General features: G+C 56.2%; 1 protein-coding gene across 5 annotated transcripts in view; it reads left to right on the forward strand.

The window, feature by feature from the left end:
* PHF2 (PHD finger protein 2) overlaps positions 1–21,302 on the forward strand; it is an 84,576-nt gene extending 63,274 nt beyond the window's left edge. For 2 of the 5 annotated variants that reach the window (XM_081523807.1, XM_081523843.1), the window contains exons 8-22: positions 633–720; positions 1,191–1,297; positions 2,886–2,977; positions 4,289–4,378; positions 4,988–5,347; positions 6,565–6,684; positions 7,121–7,239; positions 8,999–9,177; positions 9,324–9,394; positions 10,225–10,388; positions 14,682–14,956; positions 16,956–17,051; positions 17,574–17,683; positions 18,289–18,679; positions 19,333–21,302. In XM_081523807.1, coding sequence (XP_081379933.1) covers positions 633–720; positions 1,191–1,297; positions 2,886–2,977; positions 4,289–4,378; positions 4,988–5,347; positions 6,565–6,684; positions 7,121–7,239; positions 8,999–9,177; positions 9,324–9,394; positions 10,225–10,388; positions 14,682–14,956; positions 16,956–17,051; positions 17,574–17,683; positions 18,289–18,679; positions 19,333–19,421 — 2,351 coding nt within the window. In that variant the 3' untranslated portion in view covers positions 19,422–21,302. The remainder of the gene's footprint in view (positions 1–632; positions 721–1,190; positions 1,298–2,885; positions 2,978–4,288; positions 4,379–4,987; positions 5,348–6,564; positions 6,685–7,120; positions 7,240–8,998; positions 9,178–9,323; positions 9,395–10,224; positions 10,389–14,681; positions 14,957–16,955; positions 17,052–17,573; positions 17,684–18,288; positions 18,680–19,332) is intronic. The other 3 variants (XM_081523827.1, XM_081523818.1, XM_081523834.1) reach the window with 3 other exon arrangements.
* The last annotated feature ends 235 nt before the right edge of the window (positions 21,303–21,537 follow it).

The raw sequence follows: 21,537 nt of genomic DNA on the forward strand, positions 1-21,537 counted from the left end.
CTTTTAAGGTGAAGGTATCTGTAAGGTTTCTTTTTAAAATAACATAATTACAATACTATCATCACGCTTTAAAAATGAACAGTTAACCATTCCAGTATTACCCAATGGCCAATCAGTGTTCAGATTTTCTAGCTGTCATATATGGAGACCCTCACATTTCCACTGACTTATGTGCCTCTGAGTCCCTCCTGATCTAGCCCCTGCCCCTGTTTCCTACAACCACAGTTATTTCCCAGAGTCTGGGGGGACAAACCCAGCTCTCCTGGGAGTTGTGGCAGCTCTGCCTGTCCATCCGTCCTGCATGTGGAGATCAGGAGTGCCAGGCAGCCCACCCCTGGGATGGGTCTGAGTGAGTCTCCTGGGCTCCTGGACCTGGGTTTCCCTGTCTATACCACACAGGGCTGGATAGAACAGACTGGGTCAGTTCGAACACAGGCTGTCCTTCTGGGAGGGTGCACCCACTCATTACACAGAAGCCAGGGCCAGAGCACCTTCCGGGGCCCCGGATGGATGGGGGCACAGAGGAAGGGCTGGCAGGAGCCTGAGCTCATGCTGGCTGGAGTCAGGCCAGGTATGCCAAGAGCCTGGCATGAGAACACTGTGAAGAGGTGGCCTCATCCCTGTCCCCACAGGCTGGATTTACGCCACTCTGACACCTGTGGACTGCCTGGCCTTCGCGGGACATTTCCTCCACAGCCTGAGTGTGGAGATGCAGATGAGGTAGGGCCACACCTGACTCCCAGGCTCCACCATGGTATGATGGTACCTCCCCTGAGTCCTGGCTGGGCCCAGCCCATGGGTGACCCTCAGCATGGCTGTTTGCCTAGCCAGATGTCTGCGTGGTGGGGAGGAAGGAGGAGATGAGCTGTGATCCTACCAGGGCCCCTGAGTTGCCTGGTTGCTGGACAGCATCAGGCCTGTAATAGACTTGAGGAGAACTGAAAGGCTGAGCCGCCTTCTCCTTGGGCACTGACCCAGAGCTCTAGAAGCCATGGCCCATGGGGCTCACCTTCAAGCCAAGTGGTCATCCTGAGGTGGTCCCCTGGTTCACCTTGCTGTTAAGGCCCAGCAGGGAGGCCTGAGTGGGCATGGCCACAGTGTAGCCTCTGGTTGTGGCATGGGTTCACGTTCCTTTAGCATTACCGACTCAGGGCTTCATACACTGAATAGTTCTTTGCTGTGGCTTCCAGAGCATACGAAGTGGAAAGAAGGTTGAAACTGGGCAGCCTGACTCAGTTTCCCAACTTCGAAACTGCCTGCTGGTACATGGGGAAGCACCTGCTGGAGGCGTTCAAAAGTACGTCATCTCCTGGTCAGCGTCTTTGCCTGTGGCTGTGGACAGTTAGTTTGCGGGCGGAGCTCAGGGATGCCAGGGAGTGGTCACAGTTCTGCCATCATGTAGCAGGGCAGCTGGGCCCTGGGGCACAGGCTGAGCGCTGCCCTCATGGGGCCTGAACGGAAAGTCCCCTCAGCTTCCAAGCCTTGCTTTCCCTATCTGTGTGCTATGGGGCTGGAGTGGGCTCCTGTCTGCAGGGTCGTCTGGTGTTGCGGAAGGAGCTCTGGCCACAGGTTTCCAGACCTAGTGTGTGCTCTGCTTGGTCCCCGTGGCCCTGTGTGGTTACTGACAGGGCTCAGTTGGGACATCGAGAGGCCTGGGGTCTACCTGGTTACCAGCCGAGGGACCCCAGAGCATCCCTGCTGTACTGGGGGGAGTGTGGATGCCAGAGTCCCCTGGGGAAGGCCGTAGGGAGGGATGGGCTTTGCTGGGTCCCTGCCCTCCATGAACATGGCCCTCCATCCTATGTCCTGCCAGCCCTGCCTTTGGGATCAGCTTCAGGTGGCCAGCTCCTGCTCAGGTCTCCAGACTTTCTGCAGCCATGTGAGGGAAACAGGAGGGGCATTTGCTTTCATGGAGAGCTTCCTTTTTCAGCAGCACCTGCCTTCCAGGAAGCTGCTCTTTTGTGTTCTGATAAGAGCCGCAAGTAGAGACCTCCTTATCAGGACTCCTTTGTATTTCGACTCTAATTTGAGATCAGAAAGCTGAAAATGGTTCTTAACCTGGGCTGGCTAGATTTCAATGAAATTCATCCATCATTTTCTAAACTTCAGCCCTGTACTCCAGGCAGAAGGAGTGCCCTGCTCTGGGGTTTCTTGCTGGGGAGATGGAATGGGGGTCATGTGGGCAGAATCACACCCTGGGGACCTGAGGACAGCTTGACCAGAGTGACTGCTGACTAGCTGGGCCTTGCTGGGCTGCCCTTGCCTCTCTGCCTTGGGCCTTCCTCTGTGACGGGGCTGACAGTTCAGCAGCCTTAGAGCTGAGAGGGCCCAGGGGTTTGCCACAGGCCAGACATGGTCATCTGGTGGTGTCAGAGTTCAGGGCTGCTCGGCCTCCACAGTGAACTCTCTGCCTGAAGGGGGAACGCTCTGTCCCTTCTGTTTGGGGGCAGCTCTGGCTCCCAAGGATATGATTGAGGTGGTGCTTGCCTTGGGCCACCCCAGTGGGAAGTGGGCCCACTGCCTCAGCTATGCAGGAGCCTGTGAAAGGGTGGGAATCAGAAAGCATCGGGGATGCTTGGTTTGGGGCATGACTGTGGTCCCTCACTGTTGCAGGCTGGGGACCAGTGGAGGGGGGAACCAGGCCACCTGCCTGAGGGGCCTGGTGGGTGGACAATGGGAAGGCCAGTCCTGCCCTTTGCAGAGCATCTTAGATGGGCATCCCCTGGGTTCCAAGAGGAACCGTTGGCAGTTGGGCAGGTGGTGGTGGGCAAATGCCTCTGAAAGGTCTGGCCCTGAATATCCCCGACCACCGGGGCTTTAGGTCACCTGCAGGTGGCAGGGGAGAGTGGGTACCTTCCTGAGCAAATCCGTCCGTCTTCCCCCAGGTTCTCACAAATCTGGGAAGCAGCTGCCCCCTCATTTAGTCCAAGGAGCTAAAATTCTCAATGGTGCTTTCAGATCATGGACGAGAAAGCAGGTAGGGAAGTGTGCTAGGCGTGACCCAGGGCAGAAGGGAGGGTGGCAGGCGGGGCATCATCCCTCGGGCTTGTCCTTCCTTTGGTGGGAGCTAGCATGTGAGAAGCAGGTGGGGGCCACCTGGCCAGGTCACATATCTGTTGGTGGGGGAAGCTGCGGGAGAGGGCCCACCACCTAGAGACCTGGCATGAAGGGTGGGGCTGGGTGGCAAGGAGATTCAGTGAGAAGAAGTGAGGTGGTAGAGATAGCATTGCATGTACCCTGAAGGCCAGGGAGCGGGGAGGACTCAAGTCAGTGACTGGCTGGAGGTTCACGTTCCGAATAGGAGAGTGGAGATGTCCTCGTTGTCCCACTGACTGGTGCAGGCGTCACCTCAGGAGCTGGCTTTGCTCTGTGACTAAGACAATCCCTTTGCCCTACATCCCTCCATCCCCCCTTCACCCCCCAACCACAGGAGCACTGCCCTGTGCCCCCTCATGACTCCCTTGAAGCAGCATTTCTGGGTCCCCCCACTTTGAAAGCATCAGCACCCTCACTAGCATCCATGCAGCGGCCACGGCTCCTCAGGGAGGCTCCCGAAAAGCAACTTCCAACTTCCCTTGGCATCCTGCCTGGATTGTTGGTCCAGAGGGAGGGAAGAGGCCCGGTCAGCCTCGAGGCTCCCTGTCTACTGCCTTGGGAACCCCTGCCAGTCTGGGGTGCCAGCATAGTCTGAGCAGATCCCACTAGGCCCCTGGAAAGTCTTGAGGAAGTGGGGAGTCCAAGAGGGGAGCACTATGCATCTCTCATGGGTGAGCTGGGTGGGGTGGGGCAGTAGGTACCCTCCTAGGGCCCTCCTTCGGTTCTCAAAGCGTGGAATGGGGCAGGGTGTGCCCCCTGACTCACACCAGTTGTCTGGCCTGGTGAAGTGGCTCACGCCCAGGAAGAAGGGATGGCCTACATTCACATCACAGCTGGTAGTGGCACTGGGCACACCCTCCCCTCGGGGACTTACTTGTCCCTCTTTAAGAGTGGGATCACTGCAGAGCCTCCTCGTGTGGCACAGTGTCTGGCTAGAGTGGACTAACTCCCTTAGGGTTCCCAGCAGCCAGTCCACACCTGTGGCAGTGCCTTCCCTGCTGCCTCTCTGGGCGGCAGTGGGGCTGGAGGTCCTGGTTGGGTAGATGGGGGTCAGCCTGGAGGGACAGAGGGCATGAGTCAGGAACCACAGAAGCTGAGCCTGCTTGGGGCCCCTGCGAGAGGAGAGGGGGTAGGCATCTGTGCTGAGACTTGGCAGCTGACCCACTGACCCTGTGCATGGGCTGTCCTGCAGGCTTTGGCAGAACATGAGGATGAGCTCCCAGAGCACTTCAAACCCTCGCAGCTCATCAAAGACCTCGCCAAAGAGATCCGGCTCAGTGAGGTAGGGCTCACCCTGGTGGCCTGCTGACCCCACTTGAGGGATGTTTCTGCCTGTCTTCCCTGGTTTTCCTGCGAGGGTCGACCACATGAGAGGCAGCACCTCCCCCAGCACCCTGGGGCAGGGTCACCTGCACGATGACGCTGGGTCCTAGGCCCTGGGGGCAGACTCGTGGTCTCCTGGTGGGATCCTCGGGAATGAGAGAGTGTGGGGACGCTGTGCAGCCCCCTCTGGGGTGGGGAACAGCTCTGCAGCAAGGACTACTTCAGCCCCTTGAGACCCAGCTTGTGCGAGCCTGTCCAGCCCCCAGCCTCCCCGTGCCTTAGGGTGGGACAGCAGTCCCCACCAAGGAGGTAGAGGGGTCAAGTGGCTGCTGATGTGGATGGTGTGAGACAGGTGTGAAATTGTCACATGGATGGTATAGATGGTGTGACTGTGTTCATAGATGGTGTAGATGGGTGTGAGCTTGTTATACAGATGGTGTAGGATACATGTGAGCCTGTTACCAGTGATGCAGACAGATTCTCCTTTTCTGCCTGTTTCCCATGGCCTGGTGCCGTGAGACCCTCCTAGCAGGGCACTCTTGGTCACCTCTCCCTGTCCTTTTCCCAGAATGCCTCCAAGGCCTCCCGACCTGAAGTGACTGCGGCTGTCTCCTCGGATGAGGTCTGTTTCGGGGACCGGGAAAAGGAGGAGCCCCCATCCCCCATTGAGGCCAGCCCTCCGCGGTCCTTCCTGGAGAAAGTGTCCAAAAAAAAGACTCCCAAAACCGTGAAGATGCCCAAGCCGTCCAAAGTTCCCAAGCCCCCCAAGCCCCCCAAGCCTCCCAAATCACTGAAGCTCAAGGATGGGAGCAAGAAGAAAGGGAAGAAGTGCAGGGGCTCAGCGTCACCCACAATCCCCAACCTGGACCTGTTGGAGGCCCACACCAAGGAGGCACTGACCAAGATCGAGCCTCCTAAGAAGGGCAAGGTGGGTGGTCTTGCCCTCCCTACCTACAGTCAGTGGGCCTGCAGACACCTCCGGGGAGCAGGCCTGTGGACTGGTGCTGGACCTGCTGTGTCCTTGTGCTGGAAACCCAGGGCAGCTGGGCTCTGCCCCAACAAGCTTGGTGTAGTGGGAAGCTGGGGAGAGACCCTCATGGTAAAGGCAGCAGAGTCTGTCCTGGGTCAGGGTGGTACCATCAAGGGTCACCTGGGGGGATAAGCTGGCTAAGTCTTCCCTGGGGCCCAGACATTGGCTGAAACCTCAAGGTGAGTGAGGCACCCAGTGGAGGGCAATGGGGAGGCAGGAGTGGAGGTGGTGATGGGGCCAGGCTTCCTTGGGGCCCTGAGCCCCTGTGGCAGTAAGAGAAGGCCTGGCCCTGAGGACCCGTCAGTGTGAGTAGAGGGTCTTAGGTATGGACTTTGGGAACTATGAGTCTCTGAAACCAGGCCATACTGAATGATTTCCTGCTAGTGGGAGACTAGTGGGAGATCATTACCCAGTGTTTCAGGGCTTAAGTGGGGCACATAGGTTTTCCTTTTCTCAATGCAAAGAAGGTAGATGAACGTATGAATTAATAGATGGATGGGTGGGTGGAAGGAAGAGAGGGAGGAAGGAAGGGTGGGAGGAAGGAAGGGTATGAGGAGGAAGAATAGTTGAATGAATGGGTGGGTGAATGGTTTATGAGTGGGTGAGTAGATGGATGGTTGGTGAATGAATGAATGGATGAGTGGGTGGATGGATGGATGGTTGGGTAGATGGATGGTAGGTGATGGGTGGGTAGATAGGTGGATGGTGGATAATTGGATGGGTGGGTGGATGGATGGATGGTGTGGATGGATGGGTGGGTGGATGGATGGATGGTGTGGATGGATGGGTGGGTGGGTGGATGGTCGGTGGGTGGATACATGGATAGTGGATGATGGGTGGCTGGATAGGTGGATAGTGGTTGGTGGGTGGGTGGATAGGTGGATAGTGGATGGTGAGTGGTAGATAGATGGATGGTGGATAATTGGATGGGTGGGCGGATAGATGGATGGCTAGTTGGATACGTGGTTGGGTATGTTGATGGATCGATGAACTGATGTATGTAGGCCAGCAGGAGATGGGGACTCTGTGCTGTGTGGTTCTTGCTTTGTACTGTAGCCTGATGGACCCTGCTGCCCTCCCATGTCTGCTACTAGATCATGGCTAGTATTTTCTAGGTCACAAAGAATGTCCTGAGTGTGCCCAACAAGGAGGTGATCAGCACGCAGAATGACGTGGAGCGGTTGGAAGTCCGAGAGCAAACTAAGAGCAAGTCAGAGGCCAAGTGGAAGTATAAGGTGAGGTGTGTGTGTGTGCAGGTGTGCTGGTGAGTGAGTCTACCATCAGGGAGGGCTATGTTAGTGAAAGAAGGTGGTGTGTGAGGCAGGTGTGGGCTTGGTGGTGTGTGCTTGTAGGGTATGTCAAGGTGTGTGCTGTGAAGGTCTTTGAGTGTCTGGGCGTGCATGTGGGCTCCTGGAGCCACCTTCTGAGGGTTGGTGTGGGCACATCTTAGCCTAACAAGATGGACAGCATTGCCCTTAGTGGGCTGCCCTGGTTCAAGCTGGCAATCCCTGGAGCTGGTCAGCATCCGAGGGAAGTTCCTGTAGACCTGGGGCTGCGGTGGGCATGGGTCCTCAGGTGACATGTCAGAGGGAGGAGGCTGGCCTGTCCTGCTGCCTCTGCCCACTGGTCACCTGTATGGGGTTCAGGGACGGTCCTGGGTTTGCTTTTCAGAACAGCAAACCCGACTCCCTGCTGAAGATGGAGGAAGAGCAGAAGTTGGAGAAGTCTCCTCTGTCAGGGAACAAGGACACCAAGTTCTCCTTCTCCTTCTCCAACAAGAAACTGCTTGGGTACGTGAGTGCTTGTACCAGGAGGGGTTGGTTGTATATGTGCCACATGTCACGCATGCATACCCTGAGCATCCCCTCTCCACATCACACACACACATGCCCTGCTTGTGCACACCTCATACACACACATACACTCTCCTGGAGGACTCTGCAGTGAGCCCTATCCTGAGCTAGAGGATGTGGCCAGGCACACACCTCATGAGGGCCTCACCAGGCTGACCCCTTTCCTGCTTCCTAAACCAAAGAGCTCAGGTAGGTAGGCAGGGAGCAGTGGTGTGTGCGGCGAGGAGGGGAGGGTATGATTGGGCAGATATTATCTAAGTGCCGTCCTGGGCTGTCACAGAGAACATGGTAAGGGTCAGGATCTTGGCCTAGGAGTCCGGAGGCCAGTGGGGAGGGGCTTGTATGAGCCCAGTACTCTCAAATCCACCTGAAATTATGGCTGTGATTGGGCCCATGGAAGAAGGATTTGTGGGGCCTGGGGTGCTATGGAGTCCTTGGGTGCCCAAGGGAATTGGTGGGAGGGCTTCCTGGAGGAGATGTCCCTAAGCTGAGAGGTGGGTCTGTATGTGTGATCTGGTATGTCTGGGTCCCAGACTGTATAAGGGGTCTCAGTCAGCTGACCAAATGGCCAGGAACCCTGTGCCCACTGAGAAGCCCCTCACTGGCCTTGGTCTGACAGTTGTATGCTGAATCCAAAGTGCAGCGTGGGTGCCCAAAACAAACAGGAGGTAGACACATCCCAGTGGGAACAGGGCCGCTTCACGCCTGTGGATCTGAGTTTTCTCATCTGCAAAATGGGAGAAGGCCATTTTCAGGTGGTAAGGGACAGAGCTATCAGTGTCTGGTGCTCTTGCAGAGCTCGGCACAGGTGGGCCTATTTTTCCCAAGAGCTCATGGCAGTGTGCCAAGGCCTCTTGGCAAGCAGGTGGGTTGGATCTGTTGCCATGACTTCATGGCCTGGGCATGTCCTTGATTTATCTGAAGCTCAGCTGGTGGGTCCCGGGGAGCTTTTGACGGCATTAACTGTATGATTGACTGACCGAGCTAGAGTTTAGAAATGAAAGGGAGAAAAGGAGACATGATTCTATAACCATGTGTGTACATGGGGGTGTGTGTGTACACGGGTATGCGTGTTGCATGATGTAACTCATGCCCACCCCCAGCAAGGCTCGCTGCTAGCTGTCCTCGGTGTTTCCATTGTTGGGAATCGGAGCTGTACCCATTGGGAATTGCAGACGCCTGTGCTCTGCCTGCTGTTCCTCACTGCTGAGTGTGCACTTGTGCCCTCAGCCGACCCCGGGGGCAGCAGCTGGAGCATTGGACTCTCCTCGTTTGCAGTAGCCCTGTGGCCCCAGGAGGGAGATTTGTTATGTTGTTCCTACACCTCAGCCCTGAAATTATTTTTCCATAATAACTGTGTGAATAAAAAACCCAGGCCAGTTGGCACTGGTTGTGTCTGACTCTGAGCTTATATCAGGCCCCAGAGCAGGCTGGCAGAAGTCTGTGCTCGTCCAGTGGCTAGGATTGGGGAGCAGTTAGGGGCACAACCTCACACAGCCTGAGAAGGGGCCGGGCATGTACTCTGTGGGTTATGTGCTGTCCTTGCTGGGGTCATGGCATTGGAGAGGAGGCTGTGGGGTTGGGAGGGGTCCAGCTCTTACTGTTGGTCTTCCAAGGCCTGTTGAGGGGTGGAGTTCTGGGGACACTGGTCAGGCTGTGCAGATGCCCACTGACTGACCCTTTTATTCCACCCCAGCTCCAAAGCCCTCAAGCCGCAGCCTGGCCCAGGGGTGTTTGGGGCCTTGCAGAACTTCAAGGAGGACAAGCCCCAGCCGGTGCGGGATGAGTATGAATACGTGTCGGATGATGGGGAGCTCAAGATTGACGAATTCCCTATTAGGAGGAAGAAAAATGCTCCGAAGAGGGACTTGTCCTGTGAGTTGAGGGGACACAGGGAGGGGGCAGGCCTAGCCCCATAGGGCCCATCCCTGGCATGTGGAGTGGGCGTTGGATATGGCTGGACTAGGGTCCCCCTCTGCCCCTCCAAAGTTGCCACTGACTCCAATCTGCTCTGCTTTCAGTCTTACTGGACAAGAAGGAGCCGCTGCCCACACCCGTTACGAAACCAAAGCTGGACTCGGCGCTCTACAAGGTAAGCAGGTGCCTTCTGGGAAACTGGTCACAGGAGTGAGCAAGACAGTCATCCCTGCGTCTGGCTGTTCTTGAGGCAGTGGCTCATCTGCCACTTGGTGGGACATCTCTGACTGAGCTTTCTGGGTGGAGTACAGAGGGGGACGTTTTCCTGGGGAGGCTGGCTGGGCTCCAGAGTGGGACTGTGAGCCACGGGGCCCTGCACAAAGGGGCAAAAGCAAATTCGGGACTTGCAGAAGGTCTACAGGTGTCTGAGTGGTGGGGCCTGTGGAGCTGGGCTCCTCAGTCAGATCCATGAGTTTCCTTGATGCTTGAGGTGGTACAGAGGGTAGCAGGCCAGGCTGCTGGGGGCTGGGTCTTGCACTGAGGTGTGGGGGTTAAGTTGGATAACCTTCAAGGCTGTGCATGTCCAGCCCAGGATGTGGTGGCCATCTCCCAGGAAGCCAAGTTCCAGGAAGACGGGTGACACCCTACCTGCAGAGCCCAGGGTGTCCCTGCAGAGCCACCTGCCAGGGGCTGTTACCTGGTGTCCTGCAGGTGCAGGTGGCTGATCCCTGTCCAACCACAGCAACTGCTCTTGTATCTGTGCTCAGTACTGGGGCTCTCACATAAGGTTCTGTAAACCAGGGCTCATCTGGGAAAGTGGTGCAGTTGGCTCCAGGCTCCCCGCACAAAGCTCTGGCGCCCATGCTCTGCAGTATGTCTGGTCAGTCAGCCTCCCGGTGCTCAGCACAAGGACAAGCTCTTTAAAAACCTCTTTTTCTCACTGGAGTGAAATAGTCCCCATCCCTACCCCAACCCCTTTTCTGACTGGCTACTCTGTCCCTACAGCAGAGCGATGACTCCTCTGATGAGGGCTCACTGCACATAGACACGGACACCAAGCCTGCCCGCAATGCCAAAGTGAAGAAGGACAGCGGGGGTTCAGCCGCGGGCATCCTGGACCTGCTTCAGGCCAGTGAGGAGGTGGGCGCACTCGAGTACAACCCCAACAGGTAGGCCCGATGCCCTCAGGGAACTGGGGGGAGTGGGTGCTTCCACAGAGTTGGGCCAAACAGGACTCCATCAGCCCACTTCCTGGAGGCTGGACAGTCGGAATGGGACCCCTGCCTGGCAGAGGTGGTGCCAGGTGGCCAGAGAGGTGAGCAGGGGCTGGCTATGTAGGTCCTTTATGTTGCAGAGCTCCTGTGTGAGGAGTCTGTGGCGCCACCATACCTGTGGGTGCCTGTGGGGAAACAGGGCCAGGCTGGGTACCTGGAGGGTATCAGGGTTTTTCCAGACTGGAACATCCAGCTATGTCTGCCTCATCATTTCCCAAATGCCATAAAAATGACCTAAGAAAATTCCACAGTGTGTGCCCAGTGTCCGGGTAAAGAGCATTCATGGGCCTCTCTGGGACCCCAAGCTGGCTTCCCTGCAGAGCTGTCATCTGCAGCAAGGGAGATGATGGCTTCAGAGTTTGGGACGTGAGATCCCGCTCCCTGAGAAGGGGCTGGATCGGCCAGGGTCCCAGACTCCCACCCCAACTGGGAGTGTGTGGGAGCTAAGCCAGGCTGCCCTTGAGACCTGTTTTAGTCCAGATGTGCGGCCTCAGGAGCTCACTCACTGCTGGTGTATATGTTCCCCTTTCCTGGAGGCCCTGAGCTTCCAGGCGATCAGGCAGGCCAGGGCATGTGTCTGCTCAGCTCAAGTTGTCCTCCCTGCCTAGGCCTGCCCAGTTTCAATCCTTTGATTTGAGAGAAATGGATTAATTCTCTGAGGGTTTTACATTGGATGGGAGGCCATGGGGCTTGTTTTTCTCATGATTGTTGTTATTTAGTTGCTCAGTCATATCTGACTCTTTGTGACCCCATGGACTGTAGCCTACCAGGCTCCTCTGTCCATGGGATTTCCCCGGCGAGAATACTGGAGTGTGCTGCCATTTCCTTCTCCAGGGAATCTTCCCAATCCAGGGGTTGAACTCGAGTCTCCTGCCTTGTAGGCGGATTCTTTACCATTGGGCCAGCAGGGAAGCCCCTTTTCTCAGGATGGTCCCAGTTAAATTCCCTTTTGGTCCCAATTGGCTCTTGTTTTTAAGCATCATGGGGCATTTTTTTTTTTCCACATGGAATTTCTACAAGTACTGCAGACAGACAACCAAGGGATGGAGGCCTGTGCCCCCTGCAGCCTCCCCATTCTGGAAATGTCTGTCACCATGGTGAGGGCTGGCTCCCCTCCTAGTTCTTGAGTCATCAGGAGATTCCTGCTGCATCTATGGGGAAACTGAGCCTGAGAGAGCTTAGGTGGCTTGCACAAGGCCACACAGCTAGGAGGCAGCAGAGGCAGGACTAGAATCTCCATTTGCTAATGATGGAGCCCAAGCGTGGGGGTCCTGGAAGGCTGACCGTGCTAGATGGTGTTATCCAGCCAGGGGGAGTGACTTGGCCTGAGGGAAGCAGGGCTTACGAGGTCTGCTTGGGGTTTGTTTGGTCCTCCAGATCTGCCTTTCAGCCCGTGCTACCAGGATTGAGGTCCGAGGGCTACCTGAGCCGGTGGAGGCACGTGTCAGCCCCATCTCAGACAGCGGGGCCCCAGCAGGAGGATTAGGGCTTGATTGAAAAGTATTCTTCCTAAATCGAATGGTTGTATTTTCTTTCACAGATTACCATTTTTTGTGCAGTGTTATGCTCACAGATAGCCATAGGTACCTTCTCTTATGGGAGTGGAGTATGGTTGGAGGCTTCTACAGAGCTGTGGGGTACAGATTCCTGTTCATCATAAAGTGGTTTCTGTAGATAAAGCAGACTTAAGCCCCTCAACTGCAGAGATGCCCTGGTGGTGGCAGGAAGGACCCTGGCCTGAGACCCCTTTGCCAAGAAGAGAAGCCTGGCTGTGAGCCCCCTTCTGCTGGAGGGGGCTGGTGCCTGGGCTGGCCCTGCACCTCTTCAGAGGTGCCTCTATTCTGGAAATGCTCTGGCTAGCTGGCACCTCAGTGACTGGATGACACTCACCCGGGTCCCCTGTGAGCTCCATAGAGAGCTCCCCCCAAAACCGGATGAGGGCAGATGGGGCCGGTGCCAGAACTCTGCCTGGAGCTGGGACACAGGGCCTGCAGCTTGGGCTCCTGACCGAACCTGGGCATGGACTGTCGTGAGAGGGCAGCCAGTCTGTGGACGCCCTGTGAACTGATCTGTAGGTACACACGTGTGTGCTCACACATGCCTGCACACGTGCGTGTGTGCCTGTTGGGGCTGGCCTCCTTGGCCGCCGCAGGCAGTTCCTTTCCCAAGTCTCCCATTTGGAGTGTAGGTCAGTGTTTGATGGTCCATTTGCTCTGTTTTAAGTATTTGCTTTTTTGAAAAAAAAAAAAACAGCTGAAGAAAATGGAGGAAAATATGTTAATTTCTTGTGGATGATTTGCTTAGTGTTTACTGCCGGGGGTGGGGGAAAGGAGAGATTTTGGTATGATAATTGGAGGATTAAGGTATTATTTTCCATGCACACTGGTTAGACTTTGCTCCTTGATTCGCCGGCCCACGTGGCCAGTCTGCAGCCCTGGGCTCCAAGGCCCCTCCCTCTCAGTTGCAGCTGAGCTGGGCTGGGACCACGATGTCCAGATGGCACAGGCAGGCGGCTGGCTTCCATGCTGGCTCCCAGAGGACCCTCGTGGTGGGTGTCCTGGCCCCCACCCTCCCATCCCTGCAGGAAGCCTGGCATTTGTCCAGGCCATAAGGCTGGGTGAGGATGCCCGAGACCTTCAGGGCCTCATCCACAGAGCACTGCAGAGCCTGGTGCAGAGTGTGGGGGGCCAGCTATCAGCTCTTGCTGGCTCTCATACTTGGTCACGGGGGGTCTGTCCCTGCTCAGAAAGCATCAGTGATGATGGTATAGCAATGATACTACCGCTACCAAACGCCGTGTGCTCCTGACTGGGTCTGGGTGTCCCTTTGCCCTCATGGCACGGGACAGTGGGGGTTGGGAGGACACTGGGGCAGGTGGAAGGTCTGGTGGAGGGCTCCTAACTCTCCACAGCAGTCTGATCATATTTGATTTTTCCCACTGTTTGTGGCTTTGGAACCATAATCCATCTGCTTCTAGCAAAAGCCCAAAACACTGCGGTCCAGTATGTGTTGGGTGGGGCTAGGGGAAGCGGTATTCATGGAGGACTGCCCAGAGAGGCGCCCGCCCGTCTCTGTCTCCTGGCTTAGGGCAGAGTCCTTGGCTTGGAGCCCAGCAGTACCCCTCGCAGGATGACTTTTGTCCAAGCTTGTCTCGGTGGGCCCCCAGGAACACAGGGGACCACCCTCTGTGTCTGTGCTTCCTAGGGCCAGCTCTATCTCCCTGCACCCTCCAACCTCAGTCTTAGGAACCTTATGTCTGAGCAGGGATTTCTTCTCACTTTAATGTCTTACTAGAGATGCTTCAAACACTCCTTGGAAGTGGGGGAGGGGGCAGGGACCATGCAGAACCACCGGGGTGGTTCTGTGGGTACACTTTTGGGTGCTGCTTTTGTGTTCTGGCAGCCCTGTGGGTGTGTCCATCCCCTGGGGGCATATGGGGCAGGCCGGAGGGGGCCTGAGTGTCACACATGCAGGACAGGCCCAGTGGGCCTCCTGGGTCTGTGATCAGGGAGGAGAGCCAAGCAGTGCCCCATTCCAGGCCCTGCTTCCTCAGGAACCAGGGGGCAATGAGAGGTATCCCCAGGCTCCCCAGAGGCTGGGGTGGGCTGTCCTGACCCAGGTGGGCAAATGTCTGGGGTGATGGGCAAGGGTGAGGGTGTGGGTGCAGGTGCAGTCATGAAAAGATGGTGTGGGTCACCTGGGGAGATCGAGTGCCATGGGAGGGAGAGGGCTGAGCCACCCCATCTCAGGTGCTGGATGATATGTGGGGGAAGCACCCACGACTGGGGCTTAGTGCAGGAGCCCATGGTGGGCGGAGGGGTGCCCAGAGGATGGAAGAGGGAGGGGTAGGTGGCCTGGGTCCTTGGGGAGAATCTGCTTGTTGACTTCATGATGGGAGAGATCAGGAGCACCTTTGTCTGCCACGTTCTGTCTGTCTGCCCCTCTCTCCTCCCCTTCCTCCACTTTCCCCTCCCGCTTTTCTCTATTTATGCCCCTCTCTGTCCCAGGGCCTCCAGCCCTCCCTTCGGTGTTGGGGGGTGGGGGGCAGAGGGTAGAGGAAGCGGGCAGCTGGTCCTTTCCGTGGGGAAATTATCAGCCACCACCGTCCTCCCCCCACGCCCTCTGCTGGCTGCTGAGTGGGAGGATGTGTGGGCCGTGGGCTGAGTGCCTGTCTCTCTGTGCCTCCAGCCAGCCCCCCGCCTCCCCCAGCACACAGGAAGCCATTCAGGGAATGCTGTCCATGGCCAACCTGCAGGCTTCCGACTCCTGCCTGCAGACCACGTGGGGTGCTGGCCAGGCCAAGGGCAGCTCGCTGGCCGCCCATGGTGCCCGGAAGAACGGGGCTGGTGGGAAGAGCGCAGGCAAGCGGTTGCTGAAGAGGGCGGCCAAGAACAGCGTGGACCTGGACGATTATGAGGAGGAGCAGGACCACCTGGACGCCTGCTTCAAGGACTCGGACTATGGTGAGCACTGCTGTGCAGGGAGAGGGGCCTGTCCTGGGTGCTGGGAGCCAGACCCTCTTGTGGATATAAGCCGCAGACCTTAGACGTTTCTCTTTAGAAGCATGCAACTCAGTGGTGCTTAGTGTATTCAGAGGGATGAGTGTGCCGCCATCAGCACCCCCAATTGGAGAAAATTTCATCAAAGCAAACCCTGCCCTGTGCCCATTAAGAGTCAATATGCCTCCCCTGATTTATGCTGATTTATGCCAACTCATAGATTTTCCTCATCTGGATGTGTCATGTGAACAGAATTGCACAGTACTTGGTCTTTGGCGCCTGGCTTCTTTCATTAGCATACACTTTTTTGTTTTTAACTTACAGTAACACATTATTCATTTATTTATGCATTTTTTTTGGCTGCGCTGGGTCTTCATTGGTGCATGTGGGCTTTCTCTAGTTGTGGTGAGCGGGGTCTACTCTTGTGGTCCACTGACTTCTCGTTGTGGTGGCTTCTCTTGTTGTGGAGCACAGGCTCTAGGCACACAGGTTTCAGTACTTGCAACACGCAAGCTCAATAGTTGCAGTGTGTGGGCTCTAGTGTGTGCAGGCTTCATTAGTTGTGTCACACGGGCTTTGTCGCTCCACAGCATGTGAAATCTTCCTGGACCAGGGATTGAACCTGTGTCCCCTGGATGGGCAGGTGGATTCTTATCCACTGTACCACCAGGGGAGTCCTCATTAGCATACTCTTTAGGCTTCATCCACATTGTAGCACATGTCAGCTTTGTTCCTTTTAATGGCTGGATAACATTCCACTGTGTGGACCCACCACATTTGTTTATCCCTTCATCCATCCCCAGGCACTTGGATGGCTTCCAGCTCTTGGCAGTTGTGAATAGTGCTGCTGCAGGGGGTTTTGCATGGCTTGCGTCTGTGGTGTCTGCCTGGGTCGCTGCCTATGGCACCTTCTGAGAACCTACCTGACTGTCCTTTACGTGGCTATACCATTTCATAGACACGTTGAGACCACATCCATTCTGTGTCTGTGTAAACAGAGAAACCAAGGCCCAGAGTGGCTCTGTGGCCTGAGTCTGAGGTGGGCAGTAAGTTGGCGGCTGTGCCATAGCTGTGGCCTCTGCCCAGGGGCATGGCCCCTCACCTCACACCGTAGCCTGTCCAGGCCCAGTGCTTCCAGTTCCAATGGGGTCTGAAGGAGTTGCTGTTGGCTGCCTGGGAGGAGACTTAGAGCAAAGACCTACCTCCATGCCTTGGCCCACTGCCTGGGATGTCCCAGTCCCCACGGGGTGCGGTGTGCTTCTCAGGGCAAGGGGTGTGCTGTCCCCCACAGCGCAGGGCCTGTCTTCAGTGTAGTCCTGATGGTGTGAGGCTGCACCTTTGTCCTGGAGAGCCCTCCCGTGATGAGGCTGGGCCTATCCTATCTGGTGGACACTTTCAGGCCTCATTGGCGGGGGCTGTCATGGTCTGACAGACTGACAGTGGGGTGAACTCCATTTTGGGGGCACCCTTGGGACATGGGGCAGGTCCTGGGGGTTAAACCTATTGATAATAGGAGGAGGCACCCAGTGAGTCACCCAGGACTGCTGTGTGGGTCTTCCTGCTCTAGAGACTTGTCGAGGAGAGTCTGGGGTCCTTCAGAGCCAGCTGGCTCCATGGACATCAGAGGTTCCCTTCTCTGACAGCAACAGAAGAGATGTCTTGAGAATTGGACATTTAAGTGGGTGTGGTGGCCAGGCTGGGGTAGGCATGGCTGGTTGGGTGGCCATGGGGGCTGGATGGAACCCCTTGTCTGGCCTCTCTGGACCCCAAGGGTGCCTGGGCTGAACGATTTCAGAGGCCAGCTGTGTCTATGCACGTGGCAGCCACTCCGGGAGGGCTGGTGCTATGGAACCTGAGGACAGCCCTGGGGGATGCCGGTCACAAGGTCTGCCAGCAGCCTGCAGCACCCATCCTCCTGAGGCCATACCAGCAGCTCAGTCCTTCCTCCTCTTTTCCTCTCTAGTTTACCCCTCCCTGGAGTCGGATGAGGACAGTCCTGTTTTCAAGTCCCGGTCCAAGAAGAGGAAAGGCTCAGATGATGCCCCCTATAGCCCGACAGGTAGCGCTGAGGGCTGGGAGGGGAGCTCTGTCCACACGGAATGCCGGCAGTCATGTTGCACACCCACTGGCTCTGTGGCTCAGACAGGGTGTCCGTTGCCTGTAGGAGCCCGATTTGGGTTCCACTTCAATCCTGGGACCTCAGCCAAGGTGCTCTTGCAAGCTCACTCAAAGGCGTCCCAGCTCCTGCCAGTAGGGCAGTGCAGTGTCCCTGTGGTACACTGGCCCTATACCTTGGCTCTCCTTAATAAGCAACCCTGGGCAAGTCCTGTTTGCCCCTGGCCCCCATCATGGCAGCCAACAGAGTGGGGTCTGGTTCTCCTAACACACTCCCTTCCTGACCCCTCCCATCCTGCTGGTGTAGGGCAACCACCCCCACACGAGGTTGGGGCTCTTGCTGACCTTCCCCAAAATGTGACTTGTCCCTGGGATTCAGGGACAGATGAGGGCAGGGCTGGGAGGTCTGGGAGGGCGCTCAGGCACTGGGTGGCGACTCGAGGCAGGCTGACCTTCTTTCTTGCAGCACGGGTTGGCCCATCAGTGCCAAGGCAAGACAGGCCTGTGCGCGAGGGGACCAGAGTGGCCTCCATTGAGACTGGGCTGGCAGCTGCCGCAGCCAAACTGTCCCAGCAGGTGAGGAGAGCATCCCCGCCTGGGCTTAGGCTCCCCCCGATGCCTTTGCTCCCCCTACTCTCATGCACGGGGATCACCCAGGCTGGGGCTGTCACAGCCTTGAGGACATTTGAGTATTGCTGACCCCGGTTCCTTCAGGCTCCCAGGTCCATGCTAGTGGGAAGCAGAGAAGCTGGAAACTGGTGTCAGAAGTCCCATGGCAGCTCACAGTGGGGTGGTGGGGAATGAGGGGCTAGGGGGATGGGGCAGGGGGCCCATACTACACGTCCACCAGTAGGTAAGCTCAGATTGGGCAGGGTCTGTCCACTACAGCTGAGTGCTGATGCCATGTCCTGCATGTCCCCATGTCCAGGATGGCCTGCCTCACAGAGCGGGGCCTGGTGGTCCCTCCACAGACCCCAGTACTGTTCTGGGGGCCTCGTGGTGGCTGAAGTGGGCTCGGGCATGGTTCAGCCCTTTCTGTTCCTGCAGTGCTGACTTGCTCAGCTCCATGGGAGAAGCCTTGTCCACAGTAGACCAGGCTGCTCCCAGGTTGCAGGCTGCTCCCCAGGGTCTGAGGTCTGGCCAGCCCTGTGGGGTGACAAACCTGTATTCTTTGTTCAAAGGAGGAGCAGAAAAGCAAAAAGAAAAAGAACACCAAAAGGAAGCTGGCTCCCAACACCACCTCCCCCTCTGCCTCCGCCTCTGCTGGCACCACCTCGGCCAGCACCACTTCGGCCAGCACCACCTCGGCCAGCACCACCTCGGCCTCCACCACCCCGGCCTCTACCACCCCAGCCTCCACCAGCACGGCCAGCAGCCAGGCCTCACAGGAGGGCAGCTCACCTGAGCCCCCGCCAGAGTCCCATAGCAGCAGCCTGGTCGACCATGAGTACACAGCAGCTGGCACCTTCACTGGGGCCCAAGCCGGCCGTGCCTCTCAGCCCATGGCCCCCGGGGTCTTCCTCACACAGAGGAGGCCCTCCTCATCATCCCCCAACAACACTGCTGCCAAAGGTACCTTGCTTGCTGACCCTGAGTTGCCTGTGAGTGACCACAAGTCTCTGTCCCTGCAGCCATGAGTTTCTATGGCGAGGCCCTCAGTCAGTGTGTGAGAGAAATGGCTCCTTTCAAGACTGAGACCTCTGGTTACTCACCAGGGGGGTTCTGGATACCTTGGAGCTAGGTCCATTCCTTTAGACTACCAGGGCCTTGGCTTTGGGTCCTGGCTTGGAGACAGAGTGTGGTTGATGATTTGCTGAGGGTTCGCTGGGAGTGGCCTAAGGTGACCCAGGCTCCTCCATGTGATTTAGGGGTGGAACAGCTGGCTGGGTCCTATGGTATCCCCACTGTCACCCCAGGCCCACTGCGCCCTGGCCGTGAGGCCCAGCCAGCCATGGACATGGGGAGTGTAGCTCTAGGTAGCCCTAATGCCATCCCTGGACTGTCCCGGCTGCACATGCCATGCCCTAGCCCCTTGTCGACACAGCCTCTGAGTGGGGCATTTTGTCGACAATTGATGGTTTTGGAGGGATGCAGAGCTCCCTGTACTTGGGCATCGCATGCCCATCTTACAGAAAGGGTGTGGGCTCAGTGAGGGATTACAGACCCCCATCCCATATGCTGCTCCTCTCACTTACCTGTCTTTTTTGTGTCTCCACCTCCCCCAGGAAAACGTACAAAAAAAGGCATGGCCACTGCCAAACAGAGGCTTGGGAAAATTTTGAAAATTCATCGGAATGGAAAACTGCTCCTTTAAAGTTTGGAAAGCCAGGATCCTTCTGCTCCACTCAGGACCCCCGGAGCCCCGCTAGAACATCAGCCCCCAGGAGGGTGGCCTTGCTGCCTCACCCAGGGAGGGCCTGGCCTCCTCCCAGCAACCACCCCCCTCACATGAGCATCTGTTGCTTCAGCACGCGGAGCTCGCCAATGTGGACAGACGTCCTTTCTCAAGTTGCTTAGAGTGACCAGTTCCCGAAACTTGGCCCCGCCCGTTTGAGGACCATTCCAGTTTCAGGACAGCCTCCAGGCATCCCCGACCATGGGTGTGATTGCAGGGCCTCTGCAGCTCTGCTGGGAGCATGAGTCCTTCAAGGAAGGAGGAGTGAGCCAATGCTCACCAGGCCCAGAGTCTGAGCTGGCCACAGACTGGTAGCCTCCAGAGGCTTAAAAAAAGGCAAAGAACACTAGAGAGGAAGAGGAGGAGAAATCGGGGTGTGTATGTGCCCCCCTTCTCTTCCCAAGTGATTCTCAGACAGGTCCAGAGAGTGTTCTGTCCGGTTAGGAGAGGAGCCTCTGTGCTCCCCGGATGGTGGGTGTTGTGCCCTGAATGTCTGGGGCATTTCTTGGGGCCGGCTGGGGCTGGCAGCAGGGTCAGTGTGTCAGTGGGGGTGAACTGGAGCCATCATGGGGTCCCCGGGGAAGGGCTCGGGCCCAGCCACGGTGTGGCACCCCGGGGGCCCAGGCTAAGCCACGTGGGCGGGCCTCATCCAGCCTGACCATCTATACTCCGAGAAGCACTTCCCAGCCAAAGCACTCCGCCATATGCCTGGTGGGGCAGGTGGTGGCCGGGTGGCCCGAGGACTTGGGGGCCAGGCACTTCTATCTTGTCACTTGTTGACATTTGGTGTCGAGTGCATGGGTGGCTCCTGGACCACGTGTCTGCCCATCGACATGGAGGGGCTGGATTTGTTTCTCAGGCAATCCTGTATTTTAATTTTAGATGTATTTCCTGAAGCATATTTTTCATAGAATGTAGCGTGTAAATAGCTTTTTAAATAACTTCTTTTTTATAAGAGTAAAAGTATCTTTAGGAATTTCTTTCTATAGAGTCCTTCATTAACATTTATACGAGTTTTTTGCCGAGTATGATGAACAGTTGGGTTTCCGATGCTTTTCCTTTTCCTTCTTTCTTTGTATTATTATGGTTATTATTATTATTTTTTTCTTTTAGGAACTAAGGTATTGCCTGAAAAACAAGTGATGTCTGTGCAGCCTTATATCTGTCTTTACAGAAGCAAACAGTACACAAAAGATCTCTTTCAGACACATTTGAAGAGGAATCTTCAACTTGAATACCAGCTCTTTCTTTCCTTCTTGTTGATGAAGGGGGTGGGGGTACAGTTATTTTACTAGCACCTTGTGAAGTGTTTCTGTGTTTTGTGATGCTGTAATTTATTAATGTTTGTAGCTTTTTATATTTGTACATTTCTTATGAGCTTTGTTTATATGCCCATCCCTGGGTGTTCTGTCCATGAGGAGAGGCAGCTTCATGTGGGCCTTGCCATCCGTGCTCATCCTGTTTGGGGGACACAGCCCCGGGGCCCAGAGGCTGGAAGGGGCGAGCCTCACGGGGCCCTGACTATTCTGACCCAGCGTTTTGAAGGTTTCCTTTCCTGTCCCTGTTGAACATTTATATAATCTAACCTGGCCATCAAGCTGTTCTCTCTCTTCCTCTCTTTTATTTTTTTAATTTTATTATTATTATTTTGGCAACATGTACATTTCTAACAAAGTTTATTGTGGCTATTAAAGTGTTTTATTTCCCAATTCATATTACTCTTGTATCGAGTCCATGAGGTCTAAGGTAACTTAGATCAAAGTTTTAAAAGAGTAAAAATATTTCCGGTTTTGTACAGAACCATGTCTTTGTCGTTTCTGCCTCGTTCGCTGTTGTCCGCTCTGCAGTGAAGACGGTGGGGGTCTTGGACACTGGGGAGAGGAGTGGACCAGTGTGGTGGGCTGGGTTTGAGGGTGCGCAGTCAGGCCAGGTCCCCTACCCAGGCCCAGGTCCTGGCTGCCAACATTCCCCTTGGAAAGCCCTTGGATTGCCCATAGGGCATATGTATTGCCCTGGACCCCAAAGCTATAGCACC

The sequence above is a fragment of the Giraffa tippelskirchi genome, chromosome 1, assembly GCF_054371585.1.
Source record: "Giraffa tippelskirchi isolate mGirTip1 chromosome 1, T2T-mGirTip1v1.2.pri, whole genome shotgun sequence".
NCBI lineage: Eukaryota > Metazoa > Chordata > Mammalia > Artiodactyla > Giraffidae > Giraffa > Giraffa tippelskirchi.